The 24,942-nt window shown below is 43.7% G+C and overlaps 1 protein-coding gene across 5 annotated transcripts; it reads right to left on the bottom strand.

Annotated features, from left to right (window-relative positions):
• Positions 1 to 792: 792 nt before the first annotated feature.
• LOC101329565 (ETS variant transcription factor 3) lies at positions 793 to 15,478 on the bottom strand. Of its 5 annotated transcripts, none has more exons than XM_019933029.3 (5): positions 15,331 to 15,478; positions 13,320 to 13,378; positions 12,490 to 12,727; positions 11,115 to 11,230; positions 793 to 5,557 (listed from the first exon to the last, which is right to left on the bottom strand). In XM_019933029.3, the coding sequence occupies exons 2-5, from the start codon at positions 13,363 to 13,365 to the stop codon at positions 4,422 to 4,424; spliced, it is 1,536 nt and encodes a 511-aa protein (XP_019788588.2). In that variant the 5' UTR covers positions 13,366 to 13,378; positions 15,331 to 15,478; the 3' UTR covers positions 793 to 4,421. The 5 variants fall into 5 exon arrangements, with proteins under 5 accessions (XP_019788588.2, XP_019788595.2, XP_019788604.2 ...); XM_019933036.3 differs by having other exon boundaries at positions 13,320 to 13,375; positions 15,331 to 15,475; XM_019933045.3 differs by lacking the exon at positions 13,320 to 13,378 and having other exon boundaries at positions 15,331 to 15,476.
• Positions 15,479 to 24,942: the final 9,464 nt, after the last annotated feature.

Here is a 24,942-nt window from a genome sequence, read left to right as displayed (position 1 = left end):
AGTCAAATTTAACACCTGGCTGTGATTCTACCAATGTTGATGTCTTTAGAAGATCACTTTGCCTTATCTCAAGAGTAAAGTGATAATACTTAGTCCGGCACCATTTTTCTTAGGGTGTGTCGTATGATACTCAATACCCCATGAAGATCTCCTACTCCTCTGGATTCCTGTCCTCTACTGGGAAATACTAGGTTTCCCTAGCACTGGCTTGTCATGTACTTCAAAACAAAACAAAGTCAATCATCCCCAAATCACCTTTATTGGGATGATTATTCACATGGCTGAAAAGTCACCCTTTTAGAGTGATTTTAATTCAGTGGCCTTGCTATTCAAATTGTTGTACCACTATCACCACGAACTCCAGAACATTTTCATCACCCCAAAAAGAATATGTGGCCCATTAGCAGTCACGCTCCACTGCACCCACTCATCTATGTTGTCTGTGGATTTGCCTATTCTGAACATTTCATATAGATTCATACCAAGTGTGGCCTACTGGGTCGGGCTTTGCCATGTACTCTTAATGAATCCTCAAATCAATCTTGAGGTAGAAATTTCCCCACTAATTCGTGTCCCTGGCTTCAGTTGTCCTTTATCTAGCAGCACCTATTGACTCAAGGAAATTGACAACCTCCAAAGCTGTTAAGGGACCTACCCTCACTGTGTTGGCCCCTGCACAACAGGAATAAAAAGTGTGGAGGTGGGTGAGCTAGCATGCTCGCGGCACGTTCTCTGGCATGACCACCCTGGCTTGGTGTATCAACGACAAAACCAACGCTCCGCAAACATTACTTAAAAGTATTTTTTTTAAATTTTATTTAACTTTAATTTCTGAGGTAAAATACTTTTTTTTCTTTCAACTTCCATAACAAAATACAGAGCTATCAGATACCCCTGGAAAAAATATGTATATTATACATATATTTCTATAACATTACATCATATATATATAATATATATATGCAAAAATTTGAATTTATAGAAAGCGGAACATCTAAAAGGCACTGCACAATGGAGTTAAGATTACTTACATTTTATGTACATATACACACTTTATTCTGCTTAAGCGGATAACTAGTGAAGTCATCTTTCACATGTGAATTCCCCAAAATCCCTGCATCGCAATTTTATAACTCAAAGAATGCCTAAATATTTCAAAACAAATGAACTGGTAACTTTTTTTCCCCCAAGAAGAAACAAAAAAATGGAACAGTTCTTGAAAGATTGGATCAAAGTTTTTTTTCTTTTGAACAAAATTTAAAAGTATGTTCCATTACTGTCTACAAAACAAAAAACACAAACATAATTATGGAATAAATAAAAAACAAGGGACAAACAGCCAACTGACTCTACCCGCTTGGTGAGAAGTGGTATACTTCAACTATTTTTTTTTTTTTTTTTAATGCTTCTGAAAGTTTCTTGGCCCACTGAGGACTAGGGTGCAGTAATTCCCTGTGTTAGTTAGCGAGCTGGGTTTAATGCAGTGCAGCTTGAAAACTGGGGGTTGAAGGGACTTAGTGAATTGTTTATATTTCACTCCTAGACGTTCTTAAAAAAAAAAAGAAAAGCTCAGCAAGGCTGGATGCCCTGAAGAGATCTCTACTGTTTTCTTCTCTAGAGTCAAAAAAGCAAACAGTTTGAACAGGTTCTTAATACATGTTCAAGATCTGTATTTGCAAAATGTTAAACATTTGGCACAGCAAAAGGTGGAAAAATTGGGGAGGCAAAATACGTCTGGTGTCGTCCCCCCCTTTCCACCTGCTGTTCAGTGATGAGATGCTCGCGGAAGAGAAAGGCCTGGCTTTGTGCCAGGCTGGTGACAGGTGCTGCCCAGAGTGGGCTCAGGGAAGAAAAACTATCTCCCACCCCTTTGCTCCAGGAAATATCAGTGACCTCCACATCCCCTGGTCCACTTCCCGGGCAAGCCCAAGTCTGGCTCTGTGTAGGACCCTCCCCCCAACCCCAGTGTGCAGTGCAAATCAACCAACAATTTACTGGTGGAATGGCAATCAAAGGAAACAGTTAAACACCAAACAATTTCTTAAAGCCAAAAACAGTTTTCATGGAGTTGAACATTTTTTGAGTGTGTTTTTTTCAAGTGTAAAAGCTGTGACTTTTTATTCAAACAGAAGCAGCATCTAGGAATTAATTCTGGCACTTGGGTTCTAGGGGGTTACAGGTTTGCATCACGGATTTTTCTCCCTCTTATTTTAAAGGCCTCATGTTTCTATTCCTGAGTTCATACTGACACCTGCCGGCCCTCCCCTCTAGTGGACAGAGACGGTGGGCAGCCAGCCTCCCTGGTTAGATTGGGCAATGCCAAGCAGAGATGCCTCTTCCACCTGCCTGGGCTTGCTTTCTGATTCGAGGTAAGTCGAGGTACAGAGAAAGAAACCGACAAAAACACAACCAACCAAAGGCAGCCTGACCAAAGCCTGAGTTGTTAGGGACCATTCTCCTAATCCTTTTCCCAGGGAAAGACAAGTCACTCACGGAATTTGAATCAAACAAGGGGGAGGACAACTGCCGAAAAAGAGCATGACGGACTCAAGTCCTCTTAAGCCACCTAACAACTCACCACCGGCTCGAACCTCTCCTGGGCCCCTCTCTCACGCTCGCACTCCAGTTTAAAATAGACGCCCCCCCTCACCATGAGAAGACAACCCTCAAGTGCTTCTTAGTACACTGAGTTCACCTAGGCTGAGATGGAGCCAGGAATCTCTCTCTCCAATTTCTAGACAACATCCCTGTGCCCACTCCTTGCCCCTATCAGAGACGCAGTTCTTTCTTCTCTCTGCTGCTCGTGGATCTGAGCCATGTTCGGTATTTCTGTATACTACTGTGTACTTACATGTGCATGTGCGCACACACACACACAGACAGACACACACACACACACACAGTTGGCTGTGGCTTCTTTCTCTCTGCCCCTAATCCAGGCTCCTTTCGATTCATGTAAGATCAATACTTTCCCATTCCTTTGAAGTTGCTGGAAGGGAATTTCCCATGAAGAAACAATTCCTGGGGTCTCATGCAGGATAGTCAATTGATCATGAGAATTAGTACAATCTAGGGGAATGGGTATGGCAAGAACGGCAACACCACAACAGGACAGACACCCACTGCTTCACTTACACCAGGCCTCTTGGCATCTGTCTCCCTTCTGTGTCTCCCGTCTACCGCTTCTTTCAGCTTCCTAAACATCCACTTGTACCCCCAGCTACCTTCTGTGTTTCCAGGTTTCATCTGCCCTTAACTCCCACAATCCTGCCTTTTTGCTACCTATCCCAATACATCAAGTGGGGATGATTAAATACCAGCTTAAAATTTAACCATCTTCCAACACTCCTGGATTATCCGAAAAGATGTCTATGCCCTTTTACAGGTTTACGTTGACAGACCCGTATCATGTTGAAGTATGTTCATTGTTAAGGCTTTGACTTAAGAAGACGATAAGAGAACCAGACACTGCAGAAAGACATCTTCAACTCTGTCACGTCTCTCAGTCAACTCGCTCAGTCACACGTTGGTTTGGCTCCCCAAACCCACGATGGAAAAAAAAAAAAAGAGCATTTTTGTGTTTTTGTTTTTAAAGGCATTGGGTTACATCCTCCTGCCCTCTTCTTTCTTCCCTGAACAAGAGTTTATAACTCCTCATGGCTTCTTAATAGGTGAAGTAGGTGAAATGTCCAAGAAATTCACAGCAGGGCTTCCTGTCTCAACAAGGAAGCTGAAGGCTCAGCGCCTGTGCCTTGCCAGCCCCGCTCTAACTGGCAGTACATTTCACGTTTCCTGAAAACATTTTATAAAAAGGAAAAAAAAAAAAAAGAAGCCAAACAACAACAACAAAGGGAAAAAGAAAAAGAGCAACACCTGAACATCCTCCTGCCCCCATAAGACTGAGATTCTTATTCCTCCCCTGAAATAATTATAAAGAAACATTTCAGGCAAAATACTTAGTATTAATGGTCTCTCACTGCTCAACCTCCCAACCACGCCCCTTTCCCTTTTATGTGTATGTCTCAGAGCAAAATAAATTCATTAATGGCTTTCCACATATAAATACAATAGAAAAGAAACAAGTCTGGAACCTGAACTATCATGGGACCAAACAGTATCTTGGCCCTCTGGGAGTTTGTCAGAAAGTGTAAGCCTCAACAGGAAACAGAGGCTCTTTCTTCTTTCAGTTCAATACCCTTCCCATGTCCTACTCACCAGGAAAAAAAGTGTGTTCACATCTCATCTAATTTACAACAGAAGATACCCCCATCCTATCCCCCAAACGTAAAAATACAAGTCTATGCCCCTAGAAGGATCAAACCAGCCTAATTCCCTCCCACCCCCCCACCCTGAAATCTTGCTACATAAATACATGTATGTGTTTGATTATAGTATAAACAGCTCCCAATCAGCTTCCAGTTCTAAGCGTCAGCAGCAGCCGTTGCCAAGCCCCGGGGTCCTGACCCATTCCAGAGGAACTTGCCATTCTTACTCAGCTCCCGGGCTTCGGGGTCATCATTCCAGCGCCGCTTCAACCGAAGCTTGGGGGGCATCAGGGCATCTTCTTTCTTCTCAGGTGCACCGGGCTCTTTGCCAGGCCTGTCCTCACTGTCTTCAGTCACCTCTAGGGGTTCTTCACTTGGGGTGCTAACGGGTACAGAGGGCCAGACAGGCGGTGCAGCCGGGCGGGCAAAGATGGTGCCTTTTTCCTCTTCTGTGGTCCTGCTTGGCACACTGCCCTCTTCTTGACAGCGCTCCTCCTTTTCTCGTGCCGACTGCCTGAGACTCTCAGGATCCTTCTCAGAGGCTGGTTCCACCTTAATTCTCGGGGGGACAGGAGCCAGCGTGGGAACAGTGACAGGCGCTGCCTCCTCGCTGCTCTCCACCCTCTCCCGGTTCTTCCGCCCGACAGGTGGGGGCTGCAGCTTGATGGAAAACTGGGTTGACTCCTCAGGATGCATCTGGCACTGCAGCGGTGGAACCATGAGCCCTGGGTAACGAGGAAATGTCCGCGGACTCAGATGGTAGTTGAACACAGAACAGGCTTGAGAATGAAGGTAGTGTTTCATTTCCTCAGGGTTGAAGGAGAAGCAACTGCTGCTGGTGAAGGGGCTCAGGCCTGGCGACGGGCTATAGGAGAAGATGGTGGGAGTCAGGGAGAGGGCTGGTGAAATGGGGACATTCAGGACGCCTCCACGGCTGGGGATGGGAGAGATGGCGAAGGGACTATGGGGGTCAGGGTACATCCCTGGCCTAGAGAACAGGGGAAGCATGATGTCAGGTTTGCGCTTCTGATGGCCAATCCCTCCGCCGACAGCATTTCGGGAGGACATGAGATCCACACCCCGGCGCCAGTCAGCGGCCGAGCCATCCTCCAGCTCCGAAAGCTCCACCTTTCTATCAGTGCCAGTGCTTGACTCCTGGCCAGAAGCAGTTAGGGAGCTAGCAGAGAACCGCCCTGGCTGCACATCACTGGTTGGAGAATGGGTGTCCAGAGGTGGGAAGTGGAAGCGGGAAGAGGCTGTTGGCACTGGTGGCGCACTCTGGGGAACCACACCTGTGAGGGAGGAAAAGACAAAAGGCCACTCTGGAGGTCCGGTCATTCATTATCAGCAATTTTACTTATGCTAAACAAGTACAAGATGTTGAAGAGCAACAGAAAATAAACATTCCGGCTGGACTGAATCCCTCAGCTGCCTGTCTCCTCAGCTTCCTATACTCAGTTTAGTCGCCACCTTTCTCTAGAGTCTTACTGTCTTCACAGTACTCATTACTATCCAAAATATCATTTACGTGTCTATCTGTATTCTAAAACATAAATCCCATGAAGGCAGGGACCTCCTATTATTTGCAAGTAGATTTCCAGCAGTTCAGGGCTTAATAATGAGTGGGTGCTTAATAACTACCAGTTGAATGAATGAATGGGTATTACAGCCTTCTCCTCTGCAACTCTAAATACTGTATATATGTCACCTGCTTTAACTCTCAGCTTTGCAAATCATCTTTTCTTATTTTCATAACTTTGGCCATATCTATAAAGTAAGCAAGCAAACCAAAAGCAATGAATGAAACTGGGAACGATATGTATGTAAACAATGCATTAAAAGGCTGAAGACCCTGCCCCTCACATATATGAACACAAACAAGACCACATTTTAAGAACAAAAACAGATCACAAAAAGAAGCTATGTTTGTTAAGGTAGGTTCTCATGGTGTACCTTTTATCATTTCTGATATACAATCACTACTTTGTAGAGATTCAAAAATTTTTAAATCTCTCCAATCTATTTTCTATTCTACATATACTGTATAATGATCTCCACTACCATCCTGCTTTCAAGCACTGAGGACGCTGCGAGAAAGTCGAGTACCTACCACTTCTCCCAAAATCACAGAGTAAAAACTGAAGCTCTAGGCCGAAACCAACACTGTGCTACACATGTCAACTTCAGAGCCTCACAAGTTAACTCCCCCAAAAGGTCCTCCTGACAATCAGAGCATAAGAGAGGTATGAGGCCTCAGGGACCCTTTGGGCGCCTGGGAGGCATCAGTGGCTTCTATCACTGATGATGTCAGGAGGGCTATTTTTACTCTGAGGGAAGGATAAAGGAGAAGAAAAAATAAGAAAAACCCAAATAAGTGAGGTGTGGTGATCCAGGAGAAGAAACAAAAAAGGTGCACGAGATACGATGTGGGTAGGAATTGCTTGCAGTCTTCTATTCTTGTTTATAATTGAGTCATCCTCAGATAGGACTCTGGAGTCGGTAGGTATGTGCAAGACTGTAGCTTTCTTGGCACATGTGCCTGAGTAAGACTGTGCCAGAGCAGCATTTCAAAATGATGTTCCACAGAAAACTGGTCTGCAGCTCTTTTTTCTAAAACCACTGATTTAATTGCACAATTAGGAAAAACAGATGGATGACCTTGAATATAATTTGAGTGGAGTCAAGAGGGTCTCCAAAGTATCACTTCTACTAGCTTATTACAATGGCTAAAATTCTATTCTTTTTTGATTCTCCTGGATCTTTATTTTGTATTAAGAGCACATCTTTCAAAAGCAAAAAAACACTTCTATGTGTTCTGAAGGACTGAATAAGTATAATGTGTGTGGGGGAAGGGAGGTGGTAGAGAAGGTCTCATCTCCTAAACAATTTAGTTCTTTGCTTTGTTTTTTCTAAATTGGAGGCTATCTCAGTCCCTACACAGGCTAAGGTACACTGTAAATCTGCAAAAAGGAGACAGAATACATAGCATTTTCCAAATGCATTTAGAGGGAGTGAAGGAAGGCAATTTGGAGGTGGCATTCTGGATCCCTCACCTCTGAGTAACTGCAGCAGCCCTATTTTTATATGTTGTATCAGTATGTTGAGATAACAAATCTAAGACTTTGTCTGAAAACTAAGTTTGCTGCTAAAAGAAGTATGAATAACACTGCTTTGAAGAAGACAACCTTCGTGGAGCCACTATGAAATCAGAGTAGTAGTAGTAGGTAACCAACTGGTTTTTGAACCCCTTTAGCAAAATGGAATAAGGCCCTTGTCTAAGTTCAAACCCCGGCCCTACCACTTAATAGCTGTGTTACTCTAGGTAACTTACTTACTTTTCCGTGCCTCAGTTTCATTACCTGTAAAATGGATAATAACAGGACTAATCCTCATGCTATGAAAACTACAAGAGTTAATATTTGTAAAGTCCTTAAACTGGTACCAGCGCATAGCAAACTGCATGTGTTTGTTAAAATAAATAATTTTTTATTAGACAATAATCATGATTAAAAAAGCAAAACTTTAAAAGGCATGTATCATTTAAATATGGACCATATATTAGATAATAGTATTAGAGCATGTTAAAACTTCCTGGGTATGGTAATGTTATTGTGAGTAGAAGGAGAATGTCCTTGTACTTGGGAGATACATACTGAAGTACACAGGGATGAAGTGTCACATCTGCAACTTAATCTCAGAAGATTGAAAAAGTATATGGAAATATAAAGCAAATGTTTATCTATTGATTAGTGAATCTAGATAGAGGATATATGGGTGTTCGATGTTCAATTTTTTCCTCAATTTTTCTGTAGCTTTAAAGTTTCCTAAAATAAAGATAAAAAAACTGGGGTGGGGTGAAGTGAGGTCTCAAGTCCATCCTTGAACTGGTCTGCTCTCTCCCCACACCCTGACAGGCAGCATTTTTACTAGTATCTTCTGTATCTTTCCAAGGTTTCCTATGTAAGTACATTTAAAAAATACATTTTAATGTAAATATTAAAAATACATTTAAACATTAAATATTAAAAAATAATAAAAAAATTTAAATGTATTGCTTCTATTTTTAAAAACACACAGTTCAAAATAGCCCAACTGTATCAACCCACCATCTAGACAATATCTCTCTAGCCTCCAGGATCTTAATCCACATAGCTCTGCTTCTTCGAGCATTTATCACATTCCACATTGTATTCCGAATTGTGTTAAACCTCATATATCTTATCTCTCCTGCTAAATTTTAAGTTCCTTGAGGGAAAGAACTCCCCCATAATCTTTTTCTTTTTCTTTAGGGCTTAACACATTATCTGTTGAACAAATGAATGAATCGAAAACCAGAGAAGGAATGTATGATCTATTTCAATAGCTCAATCTCTCAAGAATTGTTTCCTGAGAAAGTGTCCAACAGATAACTGTATTCAAGCCACTCTGATCAATCTTTGACTTTGCTGTCATCCTTAATTTTTTTTTTTTTGGTGGCACGCAGGCCTCTCACTGTTGTGGCCCCTCCCGTTGCGGAGCACAGGCTCCGGAGGCGCAGGCTCAGCAGCCATGGCTCACGGACCCAGCCGCTCCGCGGCATGTGGGATCTTCCCGGACGGGGGCACGAACCCGTGAACCCGTGTCCCCTGCATCGGCAGGCGGACTCTCAACCACTGCGCCACCAGGGAAGCCCTGTCATCCTTAATTTTATCATTTGTAAAATGAGGGTACTGAGATGTATACTTTATTTGGCTAGGAGAGTTGCATGAGTTAATTCACAAAAACACTAGGCAAAAGTACCTCCATTAAGTAGATGTTCAATAAATGTTACATTCCTTTGTCATCATAAAACAAAGTTAACCTGAAACATCTGGTCTATCTGGGTAAAAGTTCTCTATGAACTAATGACTCTAGTTCTTTGGGGTTATCTGTAACCAGGATGTAAAAACGAAGTAGTATCCCTAAAAGTTTTGCTTTCCCCATGACTTTTTGATTAGGATCTTGAGCTTAGTTAAGGATCAATGTTGGTTCAACTACCTTCAGGCACGATAGGCGGTGCTAGGCCACTACTGTTAGGTTTCTAGACCAGAGTCTTCATATAGTGAGGGTCCAGATTTCCTTTCCCTGGAAAAGCATATTACTCCCAAGGGCTGATGAATGCCCCATTCCAGGTTGTCCAAGTGGCTGGACTTGTGGGTTTTCAATAGAAAAGAAATGGGTCAAAGACAGAAGAACAAGACTCACACACTCTGGTATACCCAGCTAGAGTCAAAATTCCTCTAGGTACACAGGAGGGGGGTAAGGGTGAAAAATAGAGGAAACAAGATTCCAGTGGTTAGAACAGGTTTGATTTCCTAACGCCTCTCCCTCAGGCACAAGGAAAGAAAACAGGTTGTCATTAGAGAGATGCATTCCAATACCACTTTTATTTTTTTTTTAAATGCATGCCCCAGGGACAGAAGGGAGTGGTTACAGAAGAGATGGAACTGTAATGATAGCAGCATCAAGCTAAAACTGCCCTAACTTGTTGTGTGTAGTAATTACATATCTGCCACGGATCTCAGCATTATATTCTCTCAGCCACACCCCTGATCTAATTTTTCAGGTTTCTTCCAACTTTTCTCTGAGAAGTTGTAATACTACAGAATCACAATCAGATTTCTTGGCCTTGTACAATGCCATAAAGACAGAGCATTAATGGACTGCTCAGAAACTAGTTAAACACAATCTATTTTCTTAGGCAGGGGTCTGATTTGCATCTTAAAACAAACAAACGAACAAACAAACATCCTTATCAGAGACTGCTTTCTGCATCCCTGAGAGGCAGACCCAAAACCTCTGTGAGAAGCTGTCATGGAAACCTGTCCTGTGGAGAGCCTAGAGGGGAAGCCTTGCAGCACTTCAGAGGAGAGAAGGTCAAGTAACCCCAGAGTCCTGTTCTCTGAGGCGTTGTTGGTGCAGATCAAAGACACTGCTTTTCACTGCAAACATATGAACCTCCTTTCTGTGATCAAGGATGCTGTGGTTTTGATGATATTCACTTGATAAGGGTGAGCTTGGTTGTTTCATAGAAAATCGGAAGTGTTTGTAGAAGCTAGTTCTTGTCTATGAAAGAGCCACTGGGCAGGGTGTTAAAACTCTGAGTCCTGAACTTAAAGATCAACACAAACCTATGGAACACCATTCCTAAAGAGGACAATGCAATAATATCTAGGAGATGACAAATAATATGCAGAAAAAGGAACCAAATAAACCAAATCTATCTTGATGCTGCAGAGTCTATCACTTCCTGTGAGATGGATGGGAAAACTTGAGCAAGAACGCAGAGGAAATCCAGGGGATCATATTACTTTGGTGTTTCTAAATACCCCTTAAATGTGACAAATCCTAGACCTGGGTTGTTTGTTGTTTTTTTTTTTTTTTTTACACTGAAGGTCTCTCTCTTTCTGATCATTTCTACAACTGTCCATTCAAGGATAACTCAAACATGTGTGTCTCAAACTGAATCCTCCTCCAGAAATTTAGGTTCATATTTGACTCTATAAACACATGTCTCTAAAAGTCCCATCAACTTCCTAAATCAACATATGCTTCTGGAATCCTGAACCCCTGCTGGGATCACCTTTCCTTTTCCCAGTCACACTGAGCAGATAACAGAAACCATCGGTGTGTTTTCCCTTCATAATGTACCTATATCCTAGATTTCGGTTTCTGAGGGTCCAGAAGAAAGCTTCTGAGAGAAGCAACCAACTAGGCAGGGTATTACAGCATTATATACTGGGACTTACATGATCACATATTAGACCTGGGTTTTTAAAATTCCTTTTCAACTCAAAATTTATTCCCCACCAAGAGAGGTTTGCATCTTACCACTTGACCGTATGTTGATGAATGGGTAGTTGGGCATCACCAGCTTGTTGAAGTTAAATTTATAAGTAAACCTTTTCCCTTTTGTTTTATGAAGGATCCTCTTGTTGTAATAGTATCTGTAAAAACAGGAATGCACGTCAATTTATCTTCTAGCTACTGACAGTTTTCGATATACTTAGGTAACCACTAAGATCAACAATTCTTGCTGAGTATTACTTGCAAACATCACTATCATTCTTTTGCAGCCTTGCCCTTAGGTTAGAGCTGGGAGACCTAAGAGCATACTTTTCCCATTCAATTTTCAACTAAATTCTAGTCCTTTACAAAGACAATCTCACTTTGAGATCCTGAACACCTATCCTAGCCCCAACCACTTTCTTCTCTCTCTCTCTATGGTTTCAATTCTTTAGTCCATTTCCTTCCTGTTCCACTGTATGTCACTGCCTTGTTTCTCCTTTCTGCCTTGCCCAGGTGGGGGCAGACAAATCTCCTGGGAGACCTGATGTGGTTAGTCTGGAGGCCTAAGCTCAAGGCATAGACAAAGGAATGTAGAACTGTTTTATGGTGGCAGGTCAAACAATGGTACACCCTGATCTGGAAAACAGCAGTCAGCCTGGCCTACTTCACTTTCAAAAGGAAGTGAGAGGCTCCAGCGATGCTGCTGCCCAGATTTTACATTCAGGATCACTAACAGTGAAGGAAGGCAAGGGGATTTCAATGTACGTAGAATCTTGAGGCTTGAATCTATTCAGTGGCATAGGTTATAAACTGGCCCCTGGAGGGCTAAAGGGTTATGAAATGTAAAGACTGACAAGGGGAAAAGAAAACCTGCAAAAACTTATAGTGACCAATCTTTAGACATGCTGGAGCAACCTATGAACTGACAACTCACTGAGCTCACTGACTGGTTCCTGAATAGCTAGGGCACTACCATGCAGTGAGTGCTCTCTTGTGTGCTTGCTTCACTCTTTTTCTAGTTTCTTCCAGGAGAGCCTAAAAAAGAGAAATTCTAAGAGATTTCTAACAGGGAAGTGTAAATTAATCTTTTGGATTATAAATGAGCTCCAATCCAGGTTTCACCACACATTCTCGCCCACTACAGAGCAGAATTGGCTGTCAGGATCCAGTGCCAGCCACGTTGGAATTCCCTCCTACATATAACCAAAGATATGCCTTTTCTCCTCCTGTGCCTGTGCTACCCAGATTCAATAGCTCCCACTCCCACTTTAAAGCTATACCTAAAAAAAAAAAAGCTACACCTATTCACTAGTGTAGTCTCTTATCACCTGATACCTTTTTTATCTAACATTCACCAAACTACTTAAGTCTCCTTCCAATCTGTTAACACAATGGATTTGGGAATCCTTTCCCTCACCTCAGGGCCCGGCTCAGCTTGTCATAATTCATCTGTGGTTTGCACTTCCTGCGGCCCCAGAGGCGGGCCACCTCGTCTGGATCCTTGATGACAAACTCCCCGTACTCTCCCTGCTGCCAGGCGATGACATGGCGGAACTCCTCCTTCTGCAGCAGCTCCAGGATGAAGTGCCATAGCTGGATCTGCCGGGAGCCCGGGGACGACTCTGTTTTATAGGCCCAATCAGGAAACTGATACCCTTTAATATGAAAAGGGCAAGATCAAGGTAGTCAGGAGCTAGGAACATACATACCTGTATCCCCAACCTCACATTCCAATGCTCAGAATCTCTAGAGTGCTGTGCAAACATGCCACAAACACACTTTCGGTCAGCTGGGGCTAACCACAATAGCCGAGAGGAAAGCAGAGAGAAGTTACCTTTCCTTGTGGCAATCATTAAATCTGATAAGAGCTGGGCAGCAGCACCCAGGTGTCTAATCTCTTACCCTTTCAGATCTTACTAAATCTCATGCCTACTTTCTGTAAGGACTTGAAAGTTCCAAAGGGAACAAAAAGGAAAGATAATGTTTTAGGAAAATACAACCTTACCCTCAAGGTTGGAATTGTGTCTCTAACAGGAAAGAGACGCTAAAGCTCGGGATAAGGGTGTGGTGACCAGACATGTTAACATTCATCCACAGGAAACAAGCCTACAACTGTCCTAGCAGTATCTACCCTGTCAAGAGGCTGGCAGCCATGGTCTGGCATTTGTGAACCAAACCCAAGTGGAGAGAAAAGGAACCACTGAGGGACATTCCAGGTATGTCAGAAGATGATTAACTTCTGCTCACCTCCACCTCCTTCTGGCTTTTCCACGATGCTACAGCCTGCTTTCATTTTCACCCTCCTGCTGAGAGATACAAGCCACATCAATTACTTTAAGGTGCTATTTATTTATTATCCTCCCAATGTTTTCTGGCACAGCCTTTCCCCAAACTTCTTTTTCCCTGTCTTTCCCTCCTTATGTAACCCACTTTCTTCCAAACATGTCACCTCCAAACTGCTAATCCCCAAGTCATCAAATGATGGTGCTCAAGTCATCAGCTTCAAAGGCCATAATTATCTCCCACCTGCCTTTAAGCCACAAATTGTAAACACTGTTTTTAATATTTGCTTTCTTCCCCCTGACCAGTCCTTCAAATGTAAAAAAGAAAGGGTATGGTGAAATGAGTCCAAAAACGCAGCCAAAACAAGTCAAACAGTTTGTCTTCTATTACTAGACAGGCCCAGATGCCAAGATACACAAGTCTGAGTTCACCCAGATGTACCAGTTTAAAGAAGAGTTAAAAAAAAAAAATCCAAAGCCATCTGATTGCCACTCAAGAATGAACATCTGATTTTGATTTACTTTCCTGAATTATGTGAGATGGGAGAAGGAAAACTTCTCCCAGTCAGAAACTGCCCCTTCCTCCTTGAAACAACACCCTGGGATACATTAAGTAAACACACCATATGTACAGTTACTCTATACAAACACACGCACACACTCCCCCAATTTTTCTTTGAGAAAACATTTTACATTTTCTCCCTTTAACAGGAAGAAAAAAAAAGCAAGCATTTCTGGGAACCTTCTGTTCAACAAGTGGAGGGAGTCTGGCTGTGATTTGAATTCATTCCACTCAGATTTACAGTTCCTTAATAAATTTCCTGTTCCCAGCAGCAAGCAGCCTGTATCAGTCAATCCTTTAACAAAAAGGAGGGAAGGGTAAAACTGCCAGAGGGATATGCGGGCAGAAGGCAGATCTACCCTCAGCCAGGCAGTTCCCCAGGGTGAATGACAGGCCCTCAGTACCAACATTAGCAGGAGTCTGGAGGCAATGTAGGTGCCTTAGTGACCCTAGGGTGGGGTGGGTACAAATTCCTAATCTTGAAATTTCATCTAACCTAGGATTCCTCTAGATCCTTTGAATCTTTTTTCTCACCATACACATTAAAAAGACCAGCAAGTTTCGGGCTATGAAACTACCAGGGAATGAGGACGAGATACATACCCCAAAGGAAGGAAAAAACAAACATAAACACAGACACAGAGTCACACACACAAAATACACAATAACAAGGCCCCAGAGCTGAGGCAGGAGTTTCCTCTCCCGGCTGCTCCCATCTCCGTGACAATGAGAGAGGAAAAACACTAATTTCCCCACGGCTCCAGGAAGCTGCCCTGGACGCTAACAACTAGATTGCTCTGTCGGATCGCGGGGTCTTTATTCTGCCACCGGAATGCCTTCACCCACCACGACTCTGAGATCCAAACCCCGCTGCAACAATGACTTGCCCAGGAAGCTCTCTCCCGACATCCCAACTCCCCGATTTCACCCATAAAGGCCTCCCTCCCAGGGGCCCGGAGGCGCCTCTCCATGCCTTAGGCAAATTCATTCCGAGGACACTCTGTCCAAGTAGGATCACTCATCTCAACTCTGCAAAGCCCGGCAGGCCCCTCGCCTCCCTCGGACCGCGACCATTCCCGAAAGAGTGAGGCTTGCAGAGTCTGGTGCCGCGGATCCCCCGCTGCAGCTCCCGGTCCCGACTTCCGCAGCCCCGGGAGCCTCCTTTCTACCTGCCTCCCGGCCGGGCCTCCCTCGCCCCGTGGCCTCGAAGCTCCGCGGAGCCACCGCACGAACACTGCCTGGATCCCCGTCGCCCCTCAGCCGCGGGGCCCCCTCCCTCCCCCGCCCCCCGCACTGGGGGAGGCCCGGCTGGGTTGGTACGTGGCTCGCCGGGCGGCCCCGACCGCAGGGACGCCGTCCACGCCGAAGCCGGGGGTTCTGCCCAGAGGAACCTGGCGGCGAGGCCAGGACTCACCTCTCCCCCGCACGGTCCGTCTTCGGTCCGGTCTCCTCCGCGGCGTCTCCGGCTCCTCCTCATCCACCCCAGCAGGAAGTGACCTCCTCGGCTGCTTTCGTCACTTCCATCCTCAGCGGAGAGGGCGGGGGAGGGGGCGGCGCCCTCCTGCCGGTCTCGCAGCCGCGCCGCACCGCGCCGCACCCAGCCGCGTCTCCCTTTCCTTTCTCCTTTCCGCAGACGCCGACTTCCGCCCGCACCCAGCCCTCTGCGCGCGCTCCTCCCGCCGCGCTGCCCGCACAGCCACCCCGGCGCGGCGCGTGCGTCACGTTGCGGGGGCACGTTAGGCACGCTCGCGGCGGGCGGCAGGGCGGGATTCGGCGGGACTCGCACGGGGAAGCGGCTCTAGAGGCCAGCGGGGCTGCTGGGGGCTTTTCCGCCGGCTTGGTGTGGGCCACGCGCTGACCCGGGGGTCACGCCTGTCGCGGGAGGGGACCTCGCAGAACCCACGGGAACGGGCCCAGCGCCGGCATAAAGCTTCCGCCAGACCGCTGAGAGGGGGTCCCCCGTTTCTCCGTAAAAGGGCCCTGCGACCTCCCAGAGAGGAGCGCCTTCACAATGGGAAGAGATACCCGCAGACCTCAGAGGTCGTTCGCTGCCATCTAAGAAAAGAGTCTTTTCAGATACTTACAAAAGAATCCGCGAGGCTTTCTGTGAAGCGTCTTGCTTAGGCATTACACCCTCCACCTCGCTCCGTTAGGGGAGTGTGACGTTTCCTCGCTGACCCCCAACCCCCTGCATTTAGTCTTCATTTGTCCACATCTAAGCAGCTTGCAAGTTTTCTCCCTAAGTCATTCAACTACATCTCTCCTCTCTTTGTCTTCCGTCTTTTGTTTGTGCTCAAGCAGTTATAAGCATGTTATCCAAAGCATTTTTTGTTCTTCCTTTAAGGTTCACTAATGGTAAAGGATCTCAAACATCTACTTTATCTCCACCCCCAGCCCCATATGCCTGAGTGATGTCCAGGCCTGGTTTCACTCCAAAAGGAGAAAAAAGGGAGGAGTGGGGATCAGTAAAGGTGAAGTAAATTAAAATGAGCAATGAGAGTGCCAGAAGTGAAATGGAGTTGAAGGACAATTTGGGATAAAGGAGTAAACTTCTTTTTGTACCGCTGTTGTAACAATACCTTTATATCCTGAATGCCAGGAAGAACATGAAACATCACCATTAGTTGTTAGAAAAGTTGGCTTCCAGTTTTGGGTTTGCCACTAGCCATTCTCCAGTTACTGTAAATTAACTAGTAAGTTGGTCCCCTCTGGGCCTAAAGTTGCCTTTCCTGTTTAAAAAGAAAGGATAATAGCATTGGTGATACAAGGTCTTTTCTAGTGAGAAAATCCTATGTAGGTGAATAAAATGAGCAAGATTTAAGTGCTCTCATAGAGAGGACCACTGTAATAGGGAAGAATACATTACTTTAACCTTTGTATCCTATCGCGTTTGCTACAAGTTAATCACTAAAGGGATGTTGCCTATAACCTTAAATTATACATAATCGACTATCTCTGGGAACTCTGCCTCCCATGTAATGAGCGTTAAGCTAAAATACCTTTCTTTAGCTCACAGGAAACCTCCTGACCAGGTCCACCTGGAAATGACTGCAGGAAAGAAGAAATTAATACATCCTGGAAGCAGGACTTTACCCCCCTCCCCTTTTAGTATAAAAGAAGCATGAATTCTAACTCAGGGAAGATGGTTCTTTGGGACACTAGTCCACCATCTTCTCCATCTGCTGGCTTTCCAAATAAAGTTATTCTTCCTTGCCGCAACATCTCATCTCTCGATTTATTGCCCTGTTGTGCTGAGAGCAGTACAAACTTGGACTCGGTAACACTACCAATATTTTTAACTATACCATGAGCTCTTTGAGTGCAGGAGCTTTGCACTTCTGCAACGTTCTCCTTCACCATGGCACTGCTGCCTTCTTCAGCCACTGCAGACAGGCTTCACAACTTGGAAATTCTTGTTCCTGAAATGTGGAGAGCATGAGCTTTCTGAAAGCACAGGGGTGGAAATGCTCAGATACAGTCTGGGAGTCAGGACAGGTAATCTCTCTTGAATTCCCACTTGCTCAAAGCCCTCTTTGTCCACTGAATGCCTTCTACCCCCTTCCTACCCATATTTATAATTGTTCCATATGCCTAAGGATACATTTCTGTTTTAAATCTCACACTCTTAGGTCTGCTCCTGCCATAACACAGCTAATCCACTGCTTCTTAAAAAAGAGAAAAAAAAGAACTCTTAAACATTATTTTTCTTCCAAAAAACCCTTTGTGAATTGGGGTGTGTGTGTGTGTGTGTGTGTGTGTCTGTGTGTGTGTGTGTTCCTTCCCTGGCTCGCTTTTCTTTATTTCTCCCATTTTCATTTATGCACTTATATTCTCCACATCGCAAACTTAGCTAGCCATGTATGTGATATAAATGCTTTCCTCTCTATTCTTGCCATAGATCACTATGGTAGATCTACTGTAATAGATACCATTGTATGTCACGTACATATTTGTTCTTCTTAGTGTGTTTGTCTTAGATTGCAGGCCCTCAGAGGTTAGAGCTGCAGTCAGTAGGTCCCTACAGTGCCCAGAGCAGTTCTGTGTCATCATTTGAAATGCTTAATGATGATTATTTCCTTTTCTGCGAATGTGCTTCTGAGACTGGTTTCTTCCCAGCTCCCTCATACTCAAGTCTCCCAGTAAAAATCAGGTAGCCTCTTTTCCCCAAAGTGTGTCCTCACTAAACTTGGATTCAGAAGACTTGAGTTTCCATCTCAGTTCTGCTCTTTGCTAACAAACTGTTTTCTGACTAGCCTCTGAGTTTTGACCTCCTCATCTGTAAGGATATCCTTGCTGAGGACAGAGTGTAACAGCATCTGTGGAGCGCTTGTCCACTATGAAACCCTTTATGAAGGTCAAGGATCCCGATTACTCTTGCTACCACCCCATACCCTACTGTTCTTGGTATCAAGAACTCAAACTTTACTTATCTCCTAATTTCACAAACTTCAAGTGGATTTAATGTTTCAATCTTGGGTAGGAATCCAATGGAAAAAGAATTTTGCCTTGAGAATTAGGCTTCTTGAGTTTCTCATCTAGGCACTATTTTATGAAGGCTACACTGAGGCAATACATTTCAATCACTTTGTGCCTTGGTTTCCCCATTTATAAAATGATCATGACAAGAACTTCCAGAAAGAAAAATATTGTAACATTAAGACTATTTACATTGATGAGGTCAAAGACTGAAGGGTATATATGAAATCAACTTATTTCCACTCTGTGTGACTCAGTTTCCCCTTCAGTAAAGTGAAGATAAATGATTATAAGTGAATAAACTTTGACTACATATTATATATTTACATTTACCACATTGGACTCAAGTAGCTCATAAGATTTTGTGTTTTGGTTTATTTTTCCCATTAACTCAAAGTTGTTGTGAGGCCAGAGGAGTTAATGTCAGTAATATGAGTGGGGATCCCCAGTTTAAAGGTTAAGTGAGTCCAAAGCAGAAGTAACTTTGCCCAAAGTCACAGCTCAGCCAGGAGGAGCAGAGAGCCTGACTGTTATTTAGCAGTGACTTATGGACTCAAGGACTCTCCCCGATTCCACGTCCATCACAGTCCACAAATACCCCTTTCTCTCATTTCCCTTTTTTAGGTCTTGGTTCCCTCATCTCAAATCAGCACTGTGGAGAGGGTTGTGAGAGATCACGAAGGAACAGAACAGGAGAATAGGATTAACATGAGGAAATGATCACTTAAGCTATTTTGGCTTTTTTTTTTTTCCTGGCAGCCTAGGAGAAAGTTTCCCCTAACCAAATGTTTGATTGCCAGAATCTTTTTCTTTCTTTCTTTCTTTTTTTCCGGGCCATGCCGCATTGCCTGGCTGTGGGGTCCTAGTTCCCGGACCAGGGATTGAACCCGTCCCCAAGACAGTGAAAGTGTGGAGTCTAACCGCTGGACCACCAGGGAATTCCTAGAATCTATTCACTTATTTCAGAAAGCCTGCCGAAGTTAATTGGAGCAGAGGCCTAGATTTCCTGGTCTTAACTTATCTAGGATGTTTTTTTCCCAAGACCCTTGTGTATTTGTTCCCCACTTATAAGCCCTGAGCCTTGACCTGTTTGCCACATAAACCTTTTTGCTGTCTTTTGTATTTATTCACTATTCATATCTGGCTCTCACTGTATTCTCTTTATGACTGTCCACATCATTTGTCATCTGAAGAGGGCAGAGACTGTGTCTATCTAATGCTCATTATATAATGGCTAATAAAAATGATAATCACTGTAATAGACTTGGGGTTCATAGTCTAACAAACACCAGTAATGGTTGTCACGAAAAATGGAGCGAGGCCTCAGATCCTATTAATTAACAGGCAATCACCTTAAGAATATTTTTAAAAGCTTTCCTTTAATAATTGTGCACACATTCTTTGAATGTGTAGAATCTTAGAGATGGAATGAATGTCAGAGGTCATCTATCCCATCCTCTCTCTAAGTGCTACCAGCCTCTCCTGGAACCCTCATGATGATGAGAAGGTCACTGCTTTGCCCAACACCTAGTCAACCTAGATTTTTAAAATATTTTGTAAACTACATAATAGCCACAAAAGAGTATATGAAAATATATGTGTATCAGTTGAAGACAATAATAACACAAAGTACTTAAGTACCTACAACCCAGGCAGAGAATAGAAATTACCATACCCTAGAAGTCTTCTTTTGTCCCTCCTGATTCATCCAAGTTCAACGTTTAGATCACCCTAATTATAGAAAGTTCTTCCTTATATGGAGCTGAAATGTGTTCCACTGACATAACTACCCACGACTCCTAGTTCTGGCCACTGGGGCTACACAGATTAAATTTAATGTTTCTTCCATGTGACAGCCCATCAGCTCTTTGAAGACAGGTATTATGCCTCCCTAAGTAGTTGCTGGAAAAAAACAACCTTAGTTCCTTTTCTCTCCAAATGTGGCTTCAATAACTAAACACAGTCCTCCACAGACCTGGTCTGAGCAAAGTAGAGAGCAAAACTATTCTCCCTCCTTGAGTTGGTTGCTCTCCCTGCCCCCTCTTTTTTTTAAAGGTGGCTTTGGATAGGATTGACTTTTTCAGAGGCCGTTAGTACACTGCTGAGTAGATAGTCAAAATTCTCATGGCTTTCTTTTGGGAATTGTTAACCCAGGACTCTTCTGTTAAGTAGTTTTAAAATCTAAATGCCAGACTTTACGTTACATTAATTCTTGTCAGTTTTATTTGGTTGGTTTTGGTCTGTTATTCGTTCCAGCCTGTCTATATCATCTTAATTTATGAGAATGTATTATAGTGTAATTTATTGATAGATTGAATTTGGAGCAAGTGTGAAAAAAATGCAGAATACGCTGAAACGCCCATGTTAAGCTACTCTAAACACAGTCAAATATTTTCTAAATGCTTCAGAAGTCACTGCAGTGTCTCCTCAATTATTATACCTTTGATCTGCGAGATGCCAGTTAGCGGAGTTGCAGGTAATGGGATTTCAAATAGCAGAGTGCTTAGTGCAGGAGACTCTGGCAGAGAGTTAAAGCCACTGTGGAAAGCAGAGAACATCAAAGCGAAGCTAGTCATTATGTTGGCAGGCGGGAGAGGGGAGTGGGAGTTCATGTACAGTAGTTGGACATCATAAGGAACTGGGAATCTATCATATTTTGGCATCAATTCAGAAGGCGGAACTTCTAGATACATGTACTGCCAGGATATTTTTCTCTCAACAATAGATTATTGTAATAGGCTTGGCTAATGTGCTTGCAATAGTGCATTAAGACCAGGTTCATTGGCACAATTAAAACAAATCACCATCATTATAATAACAGGTCTTGATTTTGCAGCAAAAATCTGGGCTGCTAATACTTTAAGGAAAGAAGAAAAAGTCAAAACTTGGAAGGAAAACACCCTAGCACGCACGTTCTTCTCCTGGCTGTTAGCAAAGCACCTGGGGCACAGAGAACAGGCACCGCAGAAGCACAAAGACACACACAAGTGCCATCTTGTCCAGCTTCTACGTTATGCAGATGCTGTTTGCAGACCAAGTCCTCTCCTGCCCCTGCATGTCAATGTGGCCCAGAACAGTGCTAGTTTCTCTTACATCCTTTGTGGAAAATATTTTGCCCTAAGACTGCCCCTGAAACACTAATTGAACCTGAACGTTTAAATTGAACCTCATTACTTGAACTGCATGAAGGAGATGTGGGTCCCTTGGGTCTGAAATTGGGCGAAAGGAGACTGAACTCACGGTTACACAGTCTCATGGTGCCAAACTACACACTGTCTCTGGGAACCTGGTTACTTGTGGCAACTTTGAGTTTTCGCCTCCCTTGCTCCACACACCTTAGCTGCCTGGGTCCCTTCTCCTTGTTGCAGAGAGGGAAGTTGGAGTTAGATGGAAATCCTCAGAGGCTTCCTAACATTGAGGAACTGCCACTAAATCAGTCACTTATCCCCACAACTAATGCCATTCATTAGCTAGGTGCCTGGCTCTTCCCTATTCTGTAGAACATGGAAGATCAGATACTTGGGGATCAGTGCTTTGTGGGGAATTGTGACATGATTCCTGCAACTCCACAGAACCAAAATCAAACGTCACATAAATAGCTCAGTCTTATATTTGTTAGTCTATCTTTACTTCTCAGATGAAATTGGTCTAAGCATTATGGGCTCATTGGCCAATCTCATCAGGATCATTCTTTGTTAGAATAGAATAGGTGATATAACTACCTGGTGATCAAGAACCTTTAGAAATACCAACAGAGCAGAAGGGATGCCCAGTTCTGGAAGACATTTTTCTAGAAAACATAATAACTTCTTAAGTACGTAACGATATTTTTTCAAAGCATTAAATATATTCTAATTTTTAAATATTTTAATTTTTTTATCCATCGATCATTCATTCTACAACAATTCATGCATCAGTCGCTATATACCATGCACCCCGCCAGACTTTGGGGAAACAAAGCTCATGGACCTTGGTCTCTTCTGATTGAAATAACAGTTCCATTAGCCATACTCCCTACAGATATTTAAAGGTGTGAACCACAGACAAAGCAAGCCAAATATATGAACAGAGTTTAATGTTGTAATCAAATATAACATAAACAGGTTCATCGAGTTCATTAAACTCTATTTGTTCATTCCTTCAGTAGATATTGGCTGAACACCTACTATGAGCCAGGCGCTGTGCTAGTCATTAGGAGTACACAGACGATTGAAACACTGGTCTCTGCTTCAAAGAGCTGAGAACCTAATGGGAGAGACAGACACATAAGCAGACAGCCGTGACACACGTGGGGGAAAAGTGCAACAGACACTTTGGTAATCTACTCAGTAATTCCCAACCTTTTCTTTCTGTCTGGCAGAGCCCTCTTCCCATTATAAAAGTGAAACTGCTTTCCTAGCCTCCCCTTGTAACTAGGAAAAGGACATGCTACCAAATCCTACCCTGTAAATCTACTGGAGGGATACTGGGAAGGATTCTTCACTTGAAAAGTGATATTCCCAGAGGGGAACTCCTATACCTGCATCTCCTTCTGTTATGGACTGAATTGTGTCCCCCCCCACCCCCCCGCCAGATTCATGTGTGGAAGTCCTAACTCCCAGTATCTCAGAATGTGACTGTATTTGGAGATAGGGTCTTTAAAGAGATAATTACATTAAAATGAGCCCATTTGGGTGGACCCTAATCTAATACGACTGGTATTCTCATAAAGAAGAAGAAATTTGAACACATGTATACACACACACACACACACACACACACACACACACACGAAAGACCACGTGAGGACACAGGGAGAAGATGGCCATTTAAGATAGAAGAGAGACCTCAGAAGAAACTAACATGGCCAACACCATGATCTTGGACTTACAGCCTTCAGAACTGTGAGAAAATAAAGTCCTGTTGTTTAAGCGCTCCCATCAGTGATACTGTTATGGTAACCCTAGAAAACGAATAGATCTTCCCTGAATTTGGATGTTGTCATGAGTTTGGATCCACTGCAGAAATCTTGCAAAAGGTCCAAAAGAATTGCAGAGACGCTAACTTAGTCCCTGATATCACTGAGCCAATTCAGGAACCATCTTCTTCTGGACTTCTTGTAAAGAGACAATAAGCCCCTATTGTTTAAGCTGCTTTAGGTGTAGGAGTTCTGTTACCTAAAACCACAAGCATTGTGATCGATACATGCAAGGGTAGAGGCATTGTGGTGTGGAGATAGGGTACTGCAGGGAAAACAAGGAGAGTTGTCTAGGTGACGACTAAGCTTGGGTCTTTAAAGATGTGCAGAAAATTAATCAAGTTAATGGCCGGACAAAGGGTACTTCAGAAAGAGAGGATCATAAAAAGAGAAGCCACCAGCTATGAGGGAGAAACTTAGTAGCAAGAAGCCTTTGGTGTTGTAGGAATCCAAGTGTGGAGCCAGGAGGGACAATACTTAACCCGTGGAGGTTGGCAGGGTTTGGATCGTGGAGTGAGTCTTTGATTGCTGCTAAGAGCTGTGACTTTCTTCCTGTTGGCTTGGTTAAAATGATGTAAGTGGAGGATAAATTTGAGGGATCATAACTGGAAGTGGGGATCCCAATGGAGAGTTTTATGAAAGTTCAAAAGAGAGAGGAGAAAACGGAACTAAGGTGGTAGAATCAAGATGAAGAGGAGGAACTGATGCCTGAAAGTTGAGGAGACACGGAGTGATCTGCCCATCATTGTGCTGTATGGCAACTAGGCATAGATGGTAAAAGACTAGAATTATAATGTAATGGGTGGGCCAAAACTTTCGTTCATTTTTTTTTCCCTGTAAGATGGCTCTAGTAGCACTTAATTGTCTTTAACTTCATTCGAAACAATTTTGTTAGTTTGTATGGGACAGCTGTCATATCAGCGTGCATTTAAAAAAAGACTTAACAAAATTGGTGAATTTTTGTGTAGCTATTTTAATATTGAAGATGGAAGAAAAAAAGTAACATTTTTGGCACATTATGCTTTATTATTTCAAGAAAGGTAAACACGCAACTGAAAAGCACAAAAAGTTGTGCAGTGTATGGAGAAGGTGCTGTGACTGATTGAACGCGTCAAAAGTGGTTTGTGAAGTTTTGTGCTGGAGGTTTCTTGCTGGACGATGCTCCACGGTCGGGTAGACCAGTTGAAGTTGATAGCGACCAAATCGAGACATTAATTGAGAACAATCAACGTTATACCATGTGGGAGATAGCCGACATACTTAAAATATCCAAATCAAGTGTTGAAAATCATTTGCACCCGCTTGGTTATGTGAATTACTTTGATGTTTGCGTTCCACATAATGTTTTTTTTTTCGCGGTACGCGGGCCTCTCACTGTTGTGGTCTCTCCCGTTGCGGAGCCCAGGCTCCGGACGCGCAGGCTCAGCGGCCATGGCTCACGGGCGCAGCCGCTCCGCGGCACGTGGGATCCTCCCAGACCGGGGCACGAACCCGTGTCCCCTCCATCGGCAGGCGGACTCTCAACCACTGCGCCACCAGGGAAGCCCCGTTCCACATAATTTAAGCGAAATGAACCTTCCTGACCATATTTCT

The sequence above is a fragment of the Tursiops truncatus genome, chromosome 1 (assembly GCF_011762595.2).
Source record: "Tursiops truncatus isolate mTurTru1 chromosome 1, mTurTru1.mat.Y, whole genome shotgun sequence".
NCBI classification, from domain to species: domain Eukaryota; kingdom Metazoa; phylum Chordata; class Mammalia; order Artiodactyla; family Delphinidae; genus Tursiops; species Tursiops truncatus.
This window is presented reverse-complemented; position numbering and strand designations above follow the sequence as displayed.

What these genes read in the sequence shown, in the direction of transcription:
- LOC101329565 (XM_019933024.3), bottom strand. Translation starts at nt 13,398, where the DNA reads ATGTGGCTTGTATCTCTCAGCAGGAGGGTGAAAATGAAAGCAGGCTGT. An exon ending in AAAGCCAGAAGGAGGTGGAG is followed by an intron (nt 12,728 to 13,319) that starts GTGAGCAGAAGT and finishes TTCATATTAAAG; the next exon opens with GGTATCAGTTTCCTGATTGG. An exon ending in AAGCTGAGCCGGGCCCTGAG is followed by an intron (nt 11,231 to 12,489) that starts GTGAGGGAAAGG and finishes CTGTTTTTACAG; the next exon opens with ATACTATTACAACAAGAGGA.